General features: G+C 30.7%; 1 protein-coding gene across 1 annotated transcript in view; it reads right to left on the bottom strand.

Moving 5' to 3' along the window:
• LOC145327252 (uncharacterized) overlaps nt 1-23,480 on the bottom strand; it is a 55,040-nt gene that overhangs the window by 5,650 nt on the left and 25,910 nt on the right. Inside the window, exons 9-10 of the mRNA XM_080170838.1 lie at nt 19,358-19,389; nt 9,802-9,877 (exon numbers count right to left, since the gene is read on the bottom strand). Coding sequence (XP_080026964.1) covers nt 9,802-9,877; nt 19,358-19,389 — 108 coding nt within the window. The remainder of the gene's footprint in view (nt 1-9,801; nt 9,878-19,357; nt 19,390-23,480) is intronic.

Below are 23,480 nucleotides of genomic sequence, written 5' to 3'. Positions count from 1 at the left end.
AATTACAGAATGGTTACGTCAGTTTGATACACTGGTAATCTAATTTTCAAATGGATGCTTTTTTCTTGGAACTTATTTCTTATTTATAGTTTTCTCAATTTTATCAACACCTCTTTACAATTTCCTCCAAATTTTCTGGATTAATCTGGATTTCATGGCCTTTCTTTGGAAACTATTAAATTGAATAGATTGCCCATTGCCCCCGCTCTTACTCTCTGTATTTCAATCATTAAGGAAAATGATATAAATTTAATATATTTTTGTCTGATTTGAATATGATTTCTATAAATGAAATCATTTTAAGCAGAAAGAAACATGGTGATAAAAACATGAGAAAATATCTAGTTCCATTTCCTCAACTTTTTGCAATACTTCAAGGGGGGAAAGGTTAATGGCGCTTAAAGAAATCTTTAACATCTTATCCTCCCAATTATAAAAGGATTAGGCAAGGATTAAATACATTAATGGATATATAATTACTTGGATGATGAACCAGATTTTCAAGTTCTCTAATAAAGTGAAACTCGCAGCGGGCTAAAATAACGATACCCCATCCACCTACTGGATAAAGGAACTGACCAATAAAAGTGTTTAATGTTAGCAACCTAAATTGACAACTGTCATAATATCCACGTATATCATATACCCATTAATACATTGATTTGAGAGAAGAAGGATTTATCTTTCCATGATCTTTCCCTGCATCCCTTGCAATATCTATAACCATAACTGTACCACAAATATAAAAATACTCAGATTTCCATTTCAGAATATCATTAAACCGATAAGACGACAACATCCATAAGTAGCGAAGCAAAAATAGATTATGTATATGAATACTTAAACTCGGAGATTAAAAGCATTTGTTAAAATTAGGAATCACGAAACATTTCATCACAAAACTTTTTAACTTATTTATATATTTTTTAATATTTATATTTTGTATGATGACTAACAGACCGACGGACAAAGTAAACTACTGAATGCTCATGGTTATTGGGGGTGTTCGACCTCCCAAGAAAATAGTTATAAACCTTCCCTGGACCTATGAGAAGCTACCCTGTAAAGGAGAACCCGTTTACAAACAGACAGACAAACAAACAAATACATTGTTCTACACTACTTTGTATTATAAATAGAAAGGTAAGTAAGTACATAAAGCAAACATTTAGTACATATACTTCAGACAAAAATATACCAATAATAGTTATTTCTCGCATCGTATTATAAACGGCTTTCCGCGGATATCGAATGTACAATTATAAGATTAAAACTGGTTTTAATCTTATGATTGTACATTTTTATATTCGTAGAAAGCTGGATATAATACGATGCTAGACATAGTTTTTTCGTATGGATTAGAACCGGTTCCTATCCACCGGATTCGAATGAATACGAGAAAATATTATATATGCTTTTCTCTATGTTAAATTTTGTGTAAAATCCACATGGAATGTAGATCCTACTCTATTGATAAGCTTTAACCTTATCTAAATTCTCTGCACACATTCATTTACAGTTTCTGCCAGGGAGGGAGAAGACAATGGTGATAAGGTAATCTTATATCCATTTGCCCGTACTTATTTCATTAAGGTGGGATTCTTCTTTACTTTAAAGTGATCATCCGCTTCTTATGGGATAAGATATTCTGAAACCCAAGTATATTCGGTCAAGTAAACATATTTTTAAACATATTTATTTGGGCATAAAAATTAAACATAGTCATAAAATCAAAAAATAACATAAAAACACAATTCAAATTACTATAACAATAAACAATAAACAACCTAAATCCTAATCAGTTCTGCCCGGGTAGCCATGAATAGATCACTAAGGATCTGTCTACTTTGCCCAAAATATATTAAACAAAGGTATCCAACAGACAACCATTCTTTTAAATGTTCGACCATTGTCTGTAAGTCCTAACTGTCAAAGGCATTCCCTAACTCTTAGTGTCACATGCCAGACAAAGCAGCAGTAGGTACCATATTAAACGTGTCCATTTTCCCCTTTATACGCTGTTTAAACCATAATTTAGCATATCAAGGGGAAAGCTCTATGCTTTTTTTTTGCAGGGGGGGGGGGTAATTAGTTTTAAAAAGTTATTTTTTTTATTTTTTTCATTGGGGGGGGGGGGACATTTTTCATTTTTTGGGGGGTTTGGGGTGTCCCACCCCCCACGAAAATAGTTATAAACCTTCCCGGGACCTATGAGAAGCTACCCTGTAAAGGAGAACCCGATCGGTTCAGCGGTTAGCGAGATCCTTCGCTACAAACAAACAGACAGACTAACAAACAGACAAACAAACAGACAAACAAACAGGCAAACAAACAGACAAACAAACAGACAAACAAACAGACAAACAAACAGACAAACAAACAGACAAACAAACAGACAAACAAACAGACAAACAAACAGACAAACAAACAGACAAACAAACAGACAAACAAACAGACAGACAGACAGACAAACAAACAGACAAACAAACCGACAAACAAACAGACAGACAGACATCGTTCTACTTTGTATTATAGATTCAGTTAAATTAAAGGAAGAATTTTTAAAAGAGATTACATTAATCATCCCTGTATCCCTGATGACCATACATTTTCTCAATAGAAATAGGAGAGAAGAACTATAGTGTGAACCCCTTTTTCGTAAATCTGACGAAGGAACTTTTCCAGCTGACAAAAAACTTCAAAATTTTTTGAGTATATAATTTCTAGAAAGCTAACTTAATATTAAGGAATTCAACAATTCATAGCTAACTTATTAAAGGATTTGTAATATGCTTTACACTATACTAGAAAATAAATTTTAACACGATATAATTTTCGTGAGAAAAGCTTTATCTTAAGAAATTCGACTATTTACAGCTGACTCTTTATATGAACAAAATGAAAAAAATATGCCCTTTCCTTTTACCCATATGTGTACAGTGTATACACAGTACTACTACGCTAGGTCCTGTTGAAAACGTAACGAACGTACTTTTGTATTGCTATTTGTTGTTATTTTATTTTTATATAATTTATTTCAAGTTAAACATGAAACAAACTATGAATTTATGTATTTTAAATGTTTATAATAGATACGAATTACGAATTAAAGATTATAAATCATGTACATTTGAAGTCCGAGATATTATTTTTTTGTTTGAATAGAAACTCAAGAAAAAAATATGATTTTATTAACTTAAATTCATAGATGGATTTTTATTATTTTACAACGATTGCAAAAGATGAAGCATATTTATTATTAATGCACAGATAAAACATAGATGTGAAACAACAATATGAAGGCAGTTCTTCATGTGATGGACTTGATTCGAGTAAAAGTTGAAAGAACAGCTCTAATTAACTCTAATGAAAAAACTAGAAAACTTCAGTTTAATTCAACCAATGAGATTTCATGTATGCTCCGATGTGATTCATTGATTGGCTCAATCAGACATTACCTCTCTTTCTTAGTACCTTTATTAGTTTCTCAGACAATAGATATAACAGTTTAATTAAAAAACATAAGAAAAGAAGCAAAGAATCATGTATAGCATCGAATTTCATATAATTTTTAAAAAGAAAATAATAAGATTAATATTTCATTTAAGATTTTAATTTTATTATTCGTGGAAGATTGTCTGTAGTACGTTGCTATACATGATTTTGTAGTATGACTCGGAACCGGTTCTAATCTACCGGATATAAATCGGTTTCAAAGTCATACTGGAAAACTATTTCCAAATGATTTTAATGGAGTCTGTATTTTTATGAATTTATTTTACAAACCTTGCAGAACAAATTCTTCTTTCATCTTTCTCTAGACAACTTTAAATATTTTTCCCCAGGAAGGATAGGGAGAATTTATTACTTTATTACTAGTCCCCAAAGTTTTATAACAACGTTCTCATATTCGTTGACTTAACAACTTATAATTGCTTGGTTCACTAAGTTGAATGTCAAAACGTTTTAATCACTAATAGTAAATAGAAGAGATACTTTTGTGTATCATCATTGGGGATGTACATCAATTTATCAGCCTTTGTCTTATCCCTTTAGATCCCTGATTTTTCCCTTCCTCAAATTTAAGTTTTTACATATGCGGCCATATTATATTTTTAGTAGCGAAGATACATTAAAATTCGTTTGTTTGTCCGTCCGTATGTCAGTCCGTAACGCCTTGCAGGAAAATTTAATTTCTCAGATGCTACTCAAGATAGACTATTGTTTTTTTGTGAATATCTCCTTTTTTTAAAGCATTCAGTGAAATAACAATTTATCCGTTGATCAGTAAGAGATATAAGTTTTCCGGAATTTTAATGTAGGGAGGAGATTTGAAATCTGCATCAAATTTTAAGGATTTTTTATAAAATTCGTTTTTTGTATAATTCTTTATCTAAAAGCGGAAATACATATCAAGTTAATTAATTTTGACTAATAGGATAGGTGGATTTTAAACTACCTGCGCTCTAATTGGTTGAATGATGTACGACATCCAATCAGAGCGCTGATTTTTTAAATCCACCAATCACGGATGCCAAAATTAATTAACTTAATTTGTATTTCCGCTTTTAGATAAAGAATTATACAAAAAAACAAATTTTATAAAAAATCCTTAAAAATTAATGCAGATTTCAAATCTCCTCCCTACATTAAAATTCCGGAAAACTTATATCTCTTATTGATCAGTCGGTAATGCCCAACCTTTTGAACCCTGTGAGCCCGGGCCTACCCTCTCCCTTTGGAAAATTTTATTAGAAACGAAAAGATAAGTTATAAGGACAACCCTTTATTTAAAAAATAACTAAGAATCTTTCAAGGACCAACTTAAGCCTTTTTAAAAGCGAAGCTTTTCTATAATTAGGGTCGGTCCGTCCGTACGTCCGTCCGTAACGGATAGCTTTTTTCGTTAATTTAGACATGTTAGAATTGTCCTATCGATTTCAAATTTTGCATGGTGATTCCTTTAGTAGTTAGGTACGATTTAGAAAGCGTAGCAACTCTATAATCATTACCAAAATGTCCGTACGTCAATTTTAAACATGTTAATTTTTTTACTTTTTTAAATAGCTTTTTTCGTTAATTTAGGCATGTTAGAATTGTCCTATCGATTTCAAATTTTGCATGGTGATTCCTGTAATAGTTAGGTACGAGTTAGAAAGCGTAGAAACTCTATAATCATTACCAGAATGTCCGTACGTCCATTTTAAACATGTTGATTTTTTTTCATTTTTAACAACAAATTTGTATGTGACCTAATTATCCGATTGGTCTGATTTTTGGTATACTGATTCCTGGGACAACAAAGTACAATATTATAAGCAAAACAACTCTATAATCAAGTCCTAAAAATTTAAGTATGTCCATAATCTTTATCCTGTATCAAGCAGTTTTTCAACAAATTTACTTAAATTTTGCTTTGACTCTTATACATTAGCATTCTGATTATTCAGTTCTGACATTATACAAGTGTTAATGTCTGTTTGTCCTACCGTTTCAGAGCTTCGCTTTTATGGATGTTGTCATCCTTGTTTTTACAAGTTTAGTATATATAACCTAAATTTTATTTTTGTTCTTATATTTTTATTTATACTGTATGTAAAAAAAGTCACTATGACAAAAAATGTAAATTTTTTACATTTTTAGAATTTAGTTTTATTGTAAAAACTCAGGGACTATGAGGAGTAAATCTATATGTTTCTTTGAAATTAAAATAGTAATTGTAAAAATTATAAAATTATGTCACTGCAGAAGAGAAAAAAAAACCTTACAGACAGGTGGACGGACACAAAAGAGTTATGGAGCAGATGCGGATTAGAAAGAAGAAGCTTATTCCAAACTCAGCAGTAAATTGCTCAGTTTTTAACAAACTTTTGTACAAGAACCATAGAAGGAATAACCATATTCATTATGAATATTTTCGAGTATTTTTTCACCATTTTTTAGTTTCTTTACTTTAAAATAACTTAATACTTTTTCAAAATTATGTGCCAGATTTTATTATAAATATATTAAATATGGTAAACTTTGTGTAGGTTGACAAGAATTAAATGTGACTAATCTAAATATATTCCTACTAGTATACTAGATAGTCTCTTTTCAACACCAGTGTCGTGTATTATTCCAAATGACCGCCAAAGCAGACTAACGGACCAAGCAAATTGTAAACTGGATGCTAATTATTGTAGAGATTCTTTAAAAGAAAAAGAAATTTCAGCTGTCTATCTTAAATAACAGCCAAGAAAATTCCGTTTTTCCTTTTAACGCAGCTGACTAACGGTCTGACGGACATTTAAAATTATAGAGTTGCTTAGTTACTAATAGATGTTTTTCGCGCATTTTCCATAAAGTTGGGTGTCAAATGCTCTTATTAAGTCAAACTGTTCTTAAATGTATATATATGAAATGGTCTAAATTAAGAATAGTTTGACTTAACAAGAGCATTTGACAAAGGCAAAGGTTACATCCGGCCAAACTTATGGAAAAAACCTTATGAAAAAACCTTTTATTTAAAATCTTCCTTAGAATCCGTGTTATATGTTACTGCGGTAACTGATGCACAAAATGTTAATACTGAACAAAGATCAGGCCAGGGGTATTAACAGCATATATATATAAAAAACAGTGGAGAATTTGAATTGGATTATGTTCGTTTGTACGGATAAGAAGGCGTAATAGTTATTTATTACATCGTGTTATTGATAGATTTCTGTGGATATTAAAATCATAAATTGTAAGATTAAAACTAATGTCAATTTTATGATTTTTATTTTAATACTCATAGAAAATAATCTGTAATTCGATGATATACATGATTTTTTAGTATGGTTTTAATTTTATGATTTTTATTTTAATATTCGTGGAAAATTGTCTGCTATACATGATTTTTCATTGTGGCTAAGAACCGGTTCTAATCCACAGGATATTAATTGGTTTCGAAGCCTTACTAGAAAAAAACTTAATTGCTTCTACGGAGTACAATATTAAACTTTGTTGGATAAAACGTGAAAAAAGCGCTTTAAACAATGTAATAAGAGTTTAATCTTTTTTAGTAGGTTTTAAAAGCTACAACCCTCTCAATTTTAAGGGGGTATCAAAAATCGAAAGATGGGTGTCAAAATTGTTAGTTAACTGCACAAGTCTATAGAAATTCATTTAAAACTCGCTGAGTACCAATGGACTGATACTCAACAAGAATGACAACATCCATAAAAGCGAAGCACTGAAACGGTAGGACAAACGGACATTAACATTTGTTTAGTGTCAGAACTGAATAATCAGAATATAAATGTATAAGAGTCTAACGAAAATTGAAAGTAAATTTGTTGAAAAACTGCTGGATACAGGATAATGTTTATGGACATACTTACATTTGTAGGACTTGATTATAGAGTTGCTTCGCTTATAACATTATACTTTGTTGTCCCAGGAATTAACATACCAAAAATCAGATCAATCGGATGATTAGATCACATGAAAATTGTTGTTAAAAAGGTAAAAAAATCGACATGTTTAAAATGGACGTACTTACATTCTGATAATGATTATAGAGTTGCTGCGCTTTCTAAATCGTACCTAACTACTAAAGGAATCACCATGCAAAGTTTGAAATCGATAGGACAATTCTAACATGCCTAAATTAACGAAAAAAGCTATCCGTTACGGACGGACAGACGGACGTACGGACGAACCGACCCTAATTATAGAAAAGCTTCGCTTTAAAAATGTAATATACATTCCTAATGGTAGAATATAAATTTTCAAAGTGCAGTGATTCCTTGTTCGTTTTTTTCTCACTAAATGATATTTATATTTTGTGTGCAGTTTTTGCCAGGGATTAAAAGGGATAAGACAATGGCCAATAAATTTATTTACATCCCCAATAATGACACACATCATTAACCCTTCTGTAGATAACAATTAGTGGTAGAAACTTTTCAACACTCAACTTAATTAACTAACCAATAAAAAGTTCCCAAAAGTGTTAAACAATTAAAAATGTTATTGTAAAACTTTGAGGACAAGTGTATTAACAGCCCAATGTCCCCTCCCACCCTGAGTTTTTGCATTGCTGTGGTCGGCATTAAATTATGGTTAGCAAGTTATGAAACAAAATATAACAAATAAGATTAAAAAATAAAAGAATAGTTATTTATCGCATTGTATTATAGACATATTTCCGTGAATATTAAAATGAGAAAATAAAAGATTAAAACCAGTTTTGTTAATCTCGAGGGGCTGAAAACCCAGGCTATAAAATGACATCAATTTCATGATTTTACTTTAAATATTAGTCTGTCTATCAAATATCTATTCTAATATAACCATGATGACAACAACAATAAAAGAAAATCTCTAAAATAACACGATGAGTTCAAACAAAAATAAACACTTTTAGAGAACTGTTAAATTTATTGCAAAGAAGTTGTATCAACTTTTTTTTTTATAGCTAGCCGGTTCTTTTAGTAAGTAGTAGATGTAAAATTTTTCATAGAATTCAAATATGCAATCGGTTTTTTTGTAGACCTCTTATTTTTTAAGTAATTTAAGTTTTTTTTTTAAATAATTAAGTCGGTTTTAAGGTACTAAAACGCAACAAAATAAAAGAAGAAAATGGTCAGTAAGAACAAAAATAGTAAGATCTTTAATTTGACACCTTACTTTTAAAATTCTGTTGAGTAATTATTGAAAAAATCTATTTTTTTAACCTCGGTATAATAAAAACTTTAGACCTAAATATTTTCTCAAACAGACATAAAAAACATGGGTTCATATATACCATTAGAATCAGAAAAATATTACGAATCCATTGTAAGCAAAATTGAAAAAAATTAAAAAATTAAAAAATTACAGAAATGGCCAATTATTTTTTTTGTTCAGACAACACTATTGTTTTCCCTTTTTTACCCCCTCTTTACCCCCTCTTTACCCCCTTCCCATTTTTATACTCAATTGAAGAATTAAGACGTTGCCTGTACAACATAATATGATATTTTCATATAATTCCTTTTATTGTAGTTTATATACTATATTGTAAACTTTTTTTTTCAATTTTGCTTACAATGGATTCGTAATATTTTTCTGATTCTAATGGTATATATGAACCCATATTTTTTTATTTGTGAAATAATAAAATTAAGTTCAAAGTTTTTATTCTCGTGGGTTTAAAAAAATCGATTTTTTCAATAATTACCTGACAGAATTGAAAAAGTAAGGTGTCAAATTAAAGATCTTACTATTTTTGTTCATAATGACCATTTTCTTTCTTTTTTTTGTTGCATTTTAGTACCTTAAAATCGACTTAATTTTTTTTTTTAAAAACTTAAATTACTTAAAAAATAAGAGGTCTACAAAAAAACCGATTGCATATCTGAATTCTATGAAAAATTTTACATCTACTACTTACTAAAAGAACCGGCTAGCTATAAAAAAAATAGTTGATACACCTTCTTTAGTTATTTACAGAATACTCTTTAATAGTTATAGGAATTTATAATAGAAATGCTTTGTTATTATTCCTTGTTGTTCTAGAAATTTATATTCCAAAAATTGGATGAATATAATTATTATATCATCTGAAAACTTTTAAGATCATATTGTTTTAAATGAATGTACAGACGTCTAGTACTGATTATACTACGCTTTCAAAGTTGTACCTAACTGTTACAGGAATAATCTTGCCAAGTTTAAAATCGAAAGAACAATTTAAACGACCCTAAATTTACGATAAGATATTTTCATTTACGGAATGACGGAAGTACAATAATAATTTTTCTTTTTAATAAGGCTACAATAAATAATTACCTCTAGTCGTTCCAAGTACAGTGTTTTAAATTCCTCGCTGGTTATATCCATCTTGTGGGTCGTCTTCAATCTTCGCCTAAATAATTATATATTGTTGTATGGAGTTAAGGACAGCGCAGATCATTTAGAAAACTTAGATTGTAAAATTGTTCATGAACCTTTTGATTATTACATTATTACTTCCGGTAACAAATCTTAATCTTCTATAGAGAGTATAATCTATAATACAATTTAGCTTGATGTTTCTGTCTGTTTGTCTGAAGCTTAAGATCTTAGTAACTAACTGCTAAACCAATTAGGCTCAGTTCAGTACCCTGGGGTTAATTTTACCAAAGAGTATTATTAAAAAAGGAGGGGTACTTCCCATTATTTCTTGGGCAAAGCCCCTAGAGGTCAGGGGCGAAAATATTATATTATTTAAAATCTAATAAACTGATTCTCTGTTATGTTAGGTTAGTTTTTTTTAGTTTTAACAAGGCTATTGGTTAGGAGAGCCCTACAGGTCTAATTTGTCACATATTTTACCCAGACAACTACCATTGGTGGGATCTTTTTTGTCTGCTAGCAAATTGCTTTCTGCGCTGTTGTAGCAACTTAGCTGTTGTCAACGATATTGGCTGTTCCAAAGTTCCAATTGAGCACAGGGTTCCCACCCAAAAGACACAAAGTTATTTGCTACCAGCCTTCTATATCATTCTATTTAAATACTGGGAACATGTTTTTAAAAAGGTGAATTAAATACGGATATACTCTGGGCCACATATTTAATCAAGGATTCACAAGAAAACAACGTACATGTTGCAAAATACAGGAATAGAAACAAAATAAATGCTTAAATACAATAATTAAAAACCAAGTCAAATGTTTGTTTTTATACACGCAATATTTGAATTATGCTATTTGAATCATTCTTTTGTGCATTAATCATTTATTACAAAGATTAATTATTTGATAATAGAAAAGGATGACAACATATATTTGATATAGAGTAACAATGCATTTTTGCATTACTTGTTTGGATTTTAGGTTTCAAATAAATCAAATCAACCCTAATTTAAGAAACCATTTGCTCTTAAGAAAACATTAATATTTTCTAATATTTTTCCTAGATCATTATTATTTGCAGAACTATATCACGGAAAAAAAGATTTACCTATCATACTACGTTATAGCCTTAAACTTGTCTTTGACCTTCAACAAGATTGTGGAACAATTTGTCAAGTTGTTATACAATCATACTTGAAGCATACTCAATGTTGTATTTTTTTGTCTATTATTATAAATTTGCAGTAATATTGTCATTATTATATTGTTATAGTTATTTAATGCCATGTAGCCATCAAAAACTATTAAATTGTATTTTGAAAGAATAATTCTAGTTTTACAGGGATATAAAAAGTACCTAATCAGATATAAGATGGTAATAATGATAACACAAACCTATGCAGCAAAAAACTAAACCATTGTAGTAAATACTTATGTGAGTTGGGAAATAGATAGCTATAACCTTTTACACACCAATTGATTAGGAGGAAGGATTTTATAGCTGGTAGAATTATCTTTTTTATTACTTGGGCAATTTTATGTTATTCTTAACAAGAATTATCAAACTTTTTCATTAAAAGTTAAAAACAGAATTAGGGGACAAAAGAAAACTTTAAAAGAAAAACTGCGACTAGATTGAACATCATTTTTTCTGCTTTGAACTTTTAACGAAATGAAAATAAAGTTTTTAGTTATCAAATTACAAAACTTTTTTATAAATTAAATTTAGAACTTTTGATCAAGAAGAAAGAAACTGTATTAGATTTAGCTTTATTGCAATTCATGGCAGGTTACATTTGTATTTGGTAATAAATTATTTTGTGCTATTAATTTGTCAACAGTGATTGATATAAAAGTGGAGATGACTTTTGATTTATCTTGACGTTCAAGTTAATTTTACATTACGTCTAGAATGTGCTTGTGAAAAGTGTATATAATTTATATATATCTAGCGGCTTCACCCCTAAAAGTTTCTATGGGCACTTAAAATGGAGGGGGAAGTTGCCCACCCCCCATTTTTAGTTTAATTTTAAAAAAAATTGAAAAAAAATAGTTTTGGTAAGGTTTATTATTTTATGTGGGGATGGGGATACCCTCTCCCAAAACAATTAAAAACCTTTCATAGACCTAAGAGAAGCTTTACTGTAAAGTAGAACCATATTGGTTCAGCAGTTAGTGAGATCCTTAGCTACAGACAATAAAAGCTTACTACTTTATAGAATAGGATATTCAATTTACTTTAAATTGAATATTTATATAATTTTATGATGTTATATTCTGGATTTTCATACCTAGTATCATTCACAACCACTCTTCTACAATTTCATATCTGACACATTAGTATTGCTTATATACTAAAACTACCATTTTGACATTCAGGAATGGAGAAAAATTCAGAAAATAACTTTATTACATGGTCTCTATGTATGAAATAAAATATTAAGTATTGAAAATTTATTTCTTTTTTTAAAAATTGAACATTAACATGATCATGGAAATAAGAGGAAGTTAATTATTATATTCTATCGAATATTTTTAAAATCTAAATTTAGAAAATGATTTTAAGGTAAAAATTTAATAAATATTGACATGTATGGTGAGTTCCATTAATCTCTCATAGAATAATTATTTCTTGCATCATATTATAAACATCTTTCTGCAGATATATAATGTACTATTTCTTATTAATCTTTCCAGTACATTAATGTACCGATATATCATGCTTTGGTTTGTAGATTTGAAGAAAAAAAAACAGAAAGCATTACAAATTTATAAAATAAAATGCAATAAAAATACCAGCGATAAAATTTCGAAATATACAAAAGCAATAATCTTTTTAAAAAATCCATAACTGAATTTATTCTAAATTACCCGAACTGTCCAATTTTACCAACTTTTACATCTGACATTAATACTTATATAGGTTTTCCCAGGGAGGGAGGGGTTCTTGGGCTGTTGAATATAATAGTCCCCAAAGTTTTTAATAATTTTGGAGACTTTTATTAAATTTTGATTGGTTGCTTCATTAAGTTGAGAGTCTAAACTTTTTAATTACTAATTGTAATATACAACAGGGGTAATGTTGTATATCAATATTTGGGATGTACAACAATTTATCGGCCATTGTCTTATACCTTTGGATCCCAGAGATTTACCAGTAAAAATGAAATTCACAACATCAAGAGAAAAACTAGCAAAACTTGTAAATTCTTTGATGTTATACCCATAAAATATTCACACAACACTTATCCTATAAAAAGTGTTAGAGGGAGATGGAAGTAAAAAGCTTAAAGCATGTATTTTACTTTTCGTGTTTAAAAGAAAATGCTAGAAAGTACGCCTTATTTTTCAGGAAGGAAGGGGACAATGGGCTGTTTATTACACAAGTCCCCAAAGTTTTTAATAAATTTTTATTAGTTGAATTAATAACTTTGGGGACTTTTAATGCATTTTAATTGGTTTATTCATTAAGTTGTGTGTCCAAACGTTTCAACCAATTATTGTAATCTACAGAAGAGAGTATCTTGTGTATCATCATTGTAGATGTACATTAATTTATCACCATTGTCTTATACCTTTAGATCCCTGCCAACTTTTAGTTTCCAAAGAAGATTCTTATAAATTTCATGATGGGTATTCGGCAGGGATTTAAAGATATAAGGAGTCAGGACAATGGCCGATAAATTGGCAAAAAGGGTGTGCAAAAAAGATGCGGAAATTTTTAAAATTCAAATTGCGCGGCTTGTGTTTATAGTAGACAAATGTTACGCACACCGTTAGAACCGCTAAGAAGTACGTCCGTCCGTCCGTCCGTCCGTACGTCCGTAACGGATAGCTTTTTCCGTTAATTTAGGCATGTTAGTATTGTCCTATCGATTTCAAATTTTGCATGGTGATTCCTTTAGTAGTTAGGTACGATTTAGAAAGCGTAGCAACTCTATAATCATCACCAAAATGTCCGTAACGTCTATTTTAAACATGTTGATTTTTTTTACTTTTTTAACAACAAATTTTTATGTGATCAAATCATCGGATTGATCTGATTTTTGGTATGTTGATTCATGGGACAACAAAGTATAATGTAATAAGCGAAGCAACTCTATAATTAAGTCCTAAAAATGTAAGTATGTCTATAAAAATTATCCTGTATCAAGCAGTTTTACAACAAATTTACTTACAATTTTGCTTTGACTCTTATAAATTTATATTATGATAATTAAGTTCTAACACTATACGTGTTAATGTCCGTTTGTCCTACCATTTCAGTGCTTCGCTTTTATGGATGTTGTCATCCTTGTTTAATTTCAAATTGCGCAGCTTGTGTTAATAGTAGAAAAATGTTACGCATACCGTTAGAACCGCTATGAACTGTATTTTTGGAAATATAAGAACGGTTCCTGTGCTACAAATAATCTAGGAGCAAATAACAAATAGTGTTTGAAAACGTTTGGCCAATAAAAATGATGAACCAACCAATAAAAACTTAATACAAGTGCCCAAAGTCGTCAAGTCAATGAATAAACAAACGATAATTTAAAACTTTGGAGACTGTTATTTGTTATTTTTAAGAAACTGTAAACAAAAATGGTAAATAAATTCGAGAAATAAACTTTAATTATTTAAGAAAATAAGTTTGGACATCATAAACATAAACAAAGGTGAATTCTTTAAAAAAAAATTTTTTTTGGCTCACTGCTCCACTAGAATAGTGAGGATTATCTCATCTTAATTTTAGTGAGGCATAAGTTTTTAAAGAATCCACCTCAGATTAAAAAATTAAAGATTAACAACTTGAATGATGTCTGTCCATCCGTCTGTCTGTCCGTGTGTAAAAAATATTTATCAGTTCCAATAAAATGAAACATAAAGAAAGTATTCCCACGTATAGGAAAAAAGTATCGAAAAAGTGTAGAACATACGTCATATGAAGGAGGAATGAAAAATAAACTCTACGAAATATCCACTTTCTTTTATTTGGATAATAAATCAAGTTAACTTTGTGTATGTGTGCTCTAATACAGGGACAGGCAAACAGAATATAAAAAAGTGTTGTGCTACTCTACTCCTATTGGATGAATGAACTTGAACATACAGTAAATGATGTCCATGTAACATGTTAGCAACCTAAATTGAAGACGTTTTTTTCCTGTCATAATATTTCCGTATATACTAAATCCATTGCTGAAAGTATAATTTGGAAGCTGGTAAATAATAAAGGTAAAAAATTAAGCAATGGCATAATCTACACTGGTTTTAATCTTATAATTTTTATTTCAATATCCGCAGAAAGCTGTCTATAATACGATTCGATAAATGACTATTACTGCTGAAAAAAATATGTCTTTAAAGTGTTTACAATTATAAAAAAAAGACATCATTATAAAGCACAGGCATAACCATATTGGTTATTTTTCATTCCTTTTGCCAACCCTTTTCTTTCTGAAGTAAGTTGAGGTATGTTTGGAAAAGTATGGAGGGCCTTTTATGTTTATTGTCTTATCATTACTTACAACATCAAAAAAGATTCTTTAGCAGAAATAATTTATAAGAAATCCTAATAAATTAGGGTATATTAAAACAGGCGCATTAGGTTTCTAATTAAATTTGTTATAGACCACGTCATATTATACCTATAGATTATTTTATATACTGCTGCCATATCAAGTGCGTCACATTCGTAATAATAGGTTAGGAAAAACGTACTGGGGTAATTGATTTATTATTACTTGAATCTTACACCAGAATACCATGTACTCTAATAAAGTGAAACTTGTAGCGGGCTAAAATAACGATTTCCCCCCTCTCCTTCCTTTAAACCATCCGCCCCCCCCCCCTCCTTCTGGATAAACAAACTGACCAATAAATGACAGGGAAAATAGCTTCCTAAACTTAGGATAATTTTTTCCATTTCGTGATATCCACGTAAATTCTACATCCATTAGAAAGGTATAAGCTTAAAACTCTACTCATATCCTCAAAAGGGTATTGGTATTTTTTATGAAATTACACTCTAACCAAATCTTTCGTAAAATGCATACTCAGCTGTTTTAAGATTCTTGAAAATATAGCAGGTAAAACAAAAAGGTTTTCTTATTTACGATGCAGGTTAACCTTTCTGTATATAACAGATATGTTATAAGATAAGATAATTGAAGACAAATATTGATGTACCTTCTAATTATGATTAACAAAATTACTCCTTATGTAGATTTAAAAATCTTTTTAGTAGAACTTTGGTTTTAGTTTATTCAAAAGTCCAGTGTCCCCTCCGAAGATGATTAAAGTCCCTCCACAGATTATGACGTCATACGATAGAATAGCCAATGAGAGGCCAGTATACACTGTTATTGACCAATATGGTAAAATTTATGCTGGCCTCTCATTGGTTATTCTATCGTATGACGTCATAATCTGTGGAGGGACTTTAATCATCTTTGTCCCCTCCCCATGGCGAATAGGCTATTAACTACGAGAATAAATTACGAGCATGACTTTTCTTTTTTTCCCTCTTTCACTTCATATAAATGCATTGTTTCAGCTACTTTATTGTAATATTCATCATGTTTTTTTAGTGTATTTTTGCCTCTAGGAGCACTGAAGGTGGGAGGGGGTTGAATTCGACTCCCCCACCATTTAAAAACAAAAAGTAAAAAGATTTTTTTGTGGTAGGGTATTTTTTGGGTGGTATGTGGTACCCTCTCATAAAATAGCCGTAAAACTTGCCAAGACCTATGAGAAGCTACACTGCAAAGGAAGACCATATCGGTTCAGCGGTTACAGAGATCCTTCGGTACAGAAAGACAGACACAGATCCTGTTACTTTTTTATTATTGATCCTTATAATAAAGTAAAAAGATGTTTGTCTGTCTGTTTGTCTGTCTGTTTATCTGTTTGTACCAAAGGAAGGTTTATAACTATTTTGGGGGATTTTTAAAATCTTTTTCTTTTAAAATTGGCCGTTGGAATTCTACTCCCCTCTTCTCAAGTTTCCCAAGAGGCCTCTGGGTGCGTAGCCGCTAGTTATTAAAAGCGAAGCTTTTCTATAATTAGGGTAGGTCCGTCCGTCCGTACGTCCGTCCGAGATAGATAGCTTTTATTAATAAAATTTGAATTACTAGGATTTATATTTCAGGGAGATAAATTTTGATTTTAAGTAGCGCAGCAGCAACTAGCCAATAACATTTATGATAATCAAGGATGACAACATTAACACTTGTTGAGTGTCAGCACTGAATAAGCAGAATGTACATGTACAAGAGTCGAAGCAAAATTGTAGGTAAATTTGTTAAAAAACGCTTGATACAGGATGATGTTTATATGCATACTAACCTTTTTAGGACTTGATTATAGAGTTGCTTCGCTTATAATATTGTATTTTGTTCTCCCAGGAATCAATATACCAAAAATCAGATCAATCGGATAATTACATCACATAAAAATTTGTTGGTAAAAAAGTGAAAAAAATTAAATTGTTTAAAATGGACATACATACATTTTTGTAATGATTATAGAGTTGCTACGCATTCTAAATCGCACCTAACTACTACAGGAATCAGCATGCCAAGTTTGAAATTGATAGGACAATTAAAAAATACCTAAATCAACGAAATAAGCTATCCGTTCCGGACGGACGGACGTACGGACGGACCGACTCTAATTATAGAAAAGCTTCGCTATTAAAAAAGACGAAAACAATAAGTAAATCTAAGCATTTAGTACATTTTAAGAAAATTTAAGCTAAAAAATAAAAAAAACAGATGTTAAGTGGTCATAAACGATAAATATATATAAAAAAAATTCACGAAACCTTTAGAAAGATAAGTATCTAATAATTTTTAATAAATTACAAGATATTTTCAAGAGTAAATGAAGAGAAATACTTGTAATCAGTGAGAGGGACAAAGATTAAAAATTCTACTAAAATATAAGGAGAATTGCATGAAATTAAATTATTGTAATGTAAGATTTGTTTAATAAAACAAGGATGACAACATTCAATAATTAGCAAAAAGGTATAAAAGAGGTGTACTTCTGAAGTATTTAAATCAATCTTTTTTTTATAAAAAGAATCTCACTCCCTACTTATAATCTCCGGCCAAATGAGGTTTTCAATCAAGACTGCAAAAACAGTCTGGCAGTATTAGAATACCTTCATTGTATAGATATACTAGCGGCTTCGCCCCTAGCCTCCAGAGGCTTTGCCCCAAGAGGTAATTAAAAAAAATTGAAGCTGCCCAAGTATCAATTTCAAAATTTTCGGGGAAAAAAAATTGGAACTGCCCTGGACTGGAACAGTATCAAATTCAAAAAAAAAATGGGAGGGGATTTTTTTGTTTTTTGGGGGGGTTTGGGGTGTCCCACCCCCCAAAAAATAGCTTAAAACCACCACAGGACCGATAGGTATATACCCTAAAGAGTAGAATCCGATAGGTTCAATGGTTACCGAGATCTTAAGCTTCAGACGGACGGACGGAAAGGCAGACTTTGTATTATAGATAATGATTGTTGTAATTTCAATACTTAATGTTTGCCGCAATATTTTGGTTAAAGCCAAAATTTCGACAGTCAAAGAAAATTATATTTCAACACAGCTATGAAATTCGATCTATAAGAACACAGTGCAGTTTAGGAACAATTCAACCACATTATTGGTTAGAAAAAATACACATGTGCCACGAAAGGTAAGTTATTTTTCATATGCAAATTTAGTATGTCACAATTTTCGATTTACCATCTGGGGTATTATCTCTATTTTAATTAATTTGCTATTTTGATACTTTTCGCGGAAAAGATTGAATACTTGATATGATGAGTTAGTCAGATTACAGAGTATTTTTCAATATCTTTTCTCTCAATAAGCAATCATTTTCAGATACTATTTATTGTATTTATGATATTTTTTTTGTCATTTACATTTATGTAAAAGATGAATAGCTTAGACTTAAATAAAGTAGTAAGGTTTTTGTTTCAAGCTTGGGATCTCAATAACTGCTGGTTCTGTGATGATTTTGGGCTGTTTTATTTTAAGATTTAGGTCTAAAGCAAAGCGCTGGAAAGTGTCAAATGTGACGTCATAAAAATCCGTCTTAATCATTCTCTATATAGGGGTTCTAATCCCTCCTTTATAGACGTATTTTTATGACGTCACACATCACACTTTATAGCGCTTCGTCATAAGCTATTTTTGACTTTAAGCTTATTTTTATAGCTCCTTATTGGCCCTTCGAATATATAGCCCCTAGATGGTAGAGGCGTAGTCGCTAGTTCTTAAACTGTAATTTTTGTTATTTTTTAAAATGCCTCATTGGTCATAGGATTTTTCACAAGAAATTCAGACGAAGAAAATCGCTCAAAAAAATTCTGACGTCTTAAAAATGAAGGATGAGGAGAGGAAAAAAAAACTCCAAAAAAAGAGATGGATAATCCCTCATTTTTATGACGTCACAATGTGCGACTTTCTTTGTCTTCGGAGTTATAATATACAACATACATTTATTAAAAAGTTTATTACCTTCTAAACGGTGAGCAAAACAGCAACTCATCCTAAATTAAAGAATAATATGTTAAGTAATAACAATATATTTATATATATTATGACAATATTATCTATAATACAAAGTAGAGCGATGTCTGTCTGTCCGTCTAAAGCTTAAGATCTCAGTAACCACTGAACCGATACTCTTTAGGGAATATAACTACTATTCCTTTGGTGGTTTTAAGCTATTTTCTTGGGGGAAGGGAAACTCCCAACCCCTCCAAATCTCTCACATTTTAAAAAATTATTTGAAATTAGTGGTGGGCACCACCAGAGATACTTGATTAAAGTTTGTGGTGTTTTTTTGATTGATAAGCCATAGTCTCTTAGGGTTTGGACCTAAGTAGTCATGGAGTAGGCTGAGACACTTTTGTATAGCCACTAGGGCTATCAAGCTCCACGTTCAAGCACATTATGACTTGACCCGCTATCTCATGAGAGCTACTCATTATTACCTCACCCTCGCCGAGTATAGCAGGTGTCCCAAATTAAGTCACCGTAATGAATGACGCTCTCCGCAGAGGAGCTTGGGATAAGGGCAGTACTGATATTATGTACTTGACTATTAAGTATCCAAACTTACTCAATAATCCCCTTCTTACACAACCAGGGGAAGTTGCGTGAATGTATTCAACTGAGAAATTCGAGTTTGTGGTGTCGAGCCCTTTGCTTTATCTAAGAAACTGGCGGCTACGCCCCTAGAGGCCTCTAGTGGTACTTTAAAGGTTTTTAAAAAAATAATTAAGTTACATATCTGTGTGGCGTTCAAGTATCTATACGTAAAAAAAATTGATTTTTTGTGATTTCTCTTGGGAGGGTGGTGTCACCCTCCCCCAAAATAGTTATAAACCTTACCGGGACCTATGAGAAGCTACCATGTTAAGGAGAACCCGATCGATTTTGCAATTAGCGAGATCCTTCTGTACAAACATACAAACACGCAAACACACGGACAGACAAACAGACAGACATCCTGTTACTTTAGTATAAGGATAGTATAACATCGGATTGTGACTATGTCAAAATTTGCCCTTGGAAACAGTGATAGTATTTTCAACAACAAAAATACATAATTTATCAAAGATTTTTAACTACATTCCTAAAAATTTGGCAGGTTGATTAGAGCTTGGGATGCCGAGCCCTTTGCTTTATCTTAACAATAAGAAATAAGGTAAAGGTAAACAAGTAACAGAACAAAAACCTTTCAATTTCTAAATGTTAGGCAGCTAAATAATTAATCTTTTTTTATTTTTCCAAAATATACATATGTTTTCCGTAAATTATTTACGTGTTTTAAAATCTAGTATATTTAAAGATAAGGCTAATGATATCTTTTAATTTGCATTGAAAATTTGTACTTTGTTTTTAAGATGCTAAATCGATTTATAAGTACTTGGATGTTGCACCAGATTTTCATGTACACTAATAAAGTTATGCTCGCAGCTGGCTAAAATAACGATACACCCTTTACCCAATCTCCTAACCTCCTACTCTATGAACTAACTGAACAATTAATGTAGTCCATATTAGCAAGCTAAATTGACATTAAATTTTCCCCTGTCAATATATCCACGTATATCATATACATATCATACTAAATGTAACTGAAGAAAGAATGAAAATTTGCTCGAATCATTAAATGCATTTTCAAACATAAAAAAAAAGATACAACCTACTAATGTATTGGTTCAGTACATTGGATTAATTTTATTGTAGATTTGTGCATACTGTAATTCCTTTTTATACCTTTCTTGCCAGGGGTATAAAGGGAAAAGACAATGGCCAATAAATTGATTTGGAGTCTTCAATGATGAATGATGATACACAAAATTATCCTTTCTGTAGGTTACAATTAGTGGTTAAAACGTTTGGACCCTCAACTTAATCAATCAACCAATCAAAATTTAATGAAAGTCCCTAAAGTTGTTAACCCAACGATAAAGAATAGTTACTTCTTTCATCGTATTAAAAACGGCTTTCCGCGGATATAGAATGTACAATTATAAGATTAAAACTAGTTTTAATCTTATGATTGTACATTTCATTTTCTATATTAGTAGAAAACTGGATATAATACGATGCTAGACATAGTTTTTTCGCATGGATGAGAACCGGTTCCTATCCACCGGATTCGAATGAATACGAGAAAAGTTATTAAACAACTTTGGGGACAAGTGTAATAAACAGATCATTGTCCCCTTCCTTCTATTTTCTTGAACTCCCTATATTATCTTAATTCTACATTTCTGTACAATAAATTATTAATTAGAGCAATGAATACAAAAAAGTCATGGTGTCAATCAGGGGCGTCCAAGCTTTTTTATTTGGGGGGGTAAAATTTTTTAAGGGGGGGGGGTTGGTAATCGCCCCTTTACCCCCTCCCCCTGGACGTCTATGGTGTCAATTTAATACTATTCATTAAATTTTGAAAAATTACAAATGATCTAACATTTTAAAGAAACACATTATTTGCTATATAGAGCATTCCATTTTTCTTGTAACAGATGGATGTTACTTTTTATTTAAAGACAAAATGGATTTTTAGAGCCTTTTCTTGAAAAAGATCTAACAATGGATATATAATTACTTGGACATCACATCAGATTTTTATGTTCTCTTTTAAAGTGAAAATTGCAGCGTGCTAAAATAATGATTCCACCATTTTACCCTCTCATACTCAGTCTCCTCCCCTGAACTGACCAATAAATGAGTTACATGTTAGCAGGCTAAATTGACGACAATTTTTCATCTGTCATAATATCCACGCATACTCTTCATCCATTATTTTAACTTATTTTTATAGTTCTATTATCATTTTCTTGTATTCTGGAATATTTCCTAGCTCTGACCACTCTTACCTTTATAGTTCTATTATCATTATTTTCTTGTATTCTGGAATATTTCCTAGCTCTGACCACACTTACCTTTATAGTTCTATTATCATTATTTTCTTGTATTCTAGAATATTTCCTAGCTCTGACCACTCTAACTTATCTTTATAGTTCTATTATCATTATTTTCTTGTATTCTGGAATATTACCTAGCTCTGACCACTCTTACCTTTATAGTTCTATTATCATTATTTTCTTGTATTCTGGAATATTTCCTAGCTCTGACCACTCTTACCTTTATAGTTCTATTATCATTATTTTCTTGTATTCTGTAATATTTCCTAGCTCTGACCACTCTTACCTTTATAGTTCTATTATCATTATTTTCTTGTATTCTAGAATATTTCCTAGCTCTGACCACTCTAACTTATCTTTATAGTTCTATTATCATTATTTTCTTGTATTCTGGAATATTACCTAGCTCTGACCACTCTTACCTTTATAGTTCTATTATCATTATTTTCTTGTATTCTGGAATATTTCCTAGCTCTGACAACTCTTACCTTTATAGTTCTATTATCATTATTTTCTTGTATTCTAGAATATTTCCTAGCTCTGACCACTCTAACTTATCTTTATAGTTCTATTATCATTATTTTCTTGTATTCTGGAATATTACCTAGCTCTAACAACTCTTACCTTTATAGTTCTATTATCATTATTTTCTTGTATTCTGGAATATTACCTAGCTCTGACAACTCTTACCTTTATAGTTCTATTATCATTATTTTCTTGTATTCTGGAATATTACCTAGCTCTGACCACTCTTACCTTTATAGTTCTATTATCATTATTTTCTTGTATTCTAGAATATTTCCTAGCTCTGACCACTCTAACTTATCTTTATAGTTCTATTATCATTATTTTCTTGTATTCTAGAATATTTCCTAGCTCTGACCACTCTAACTTATCTTTATAGTTCTATTATCATTATTTTCTTGTATTCTGGAATATTACCTAGCTCTGACAACTCTTACCTTTATAGTTCTATTATCATTATTTTCTTGTATTCTGGAATATTACCTAGCTCTGACCACTCTTACCTTTATAGTTCTATTATCATTATTTTCTTGTATTCTGGAATATTTCCTAGCTCTGACCACTCTAACTTACCTTTATAGTTCTATTATCATTATTTTCTTGTATTCTAGAATATTTCCTAGCTCTGACCACTCTAACTTACCTTTATAGTTCTATTATCATTATTT

Source organism: Acartia tonsa, chromosome 8, assembly GCF_053477335.1.
Source record: "Acartia tonsa isolate MP-2025a chromosome 8, ASM5347733v1, whole genome shotgun sequence".
NCBI lineage: Eukaryota > Metazoa > Arthropoda > Copepoda > Calanoida > Acartiidae > Acartia > Acartia tonsa.
The sequence above is the reverse complement of the archived record's forward strand: the minus strand, read 5'-3'. Positions and strand labels throughout refer to the sequence as shown.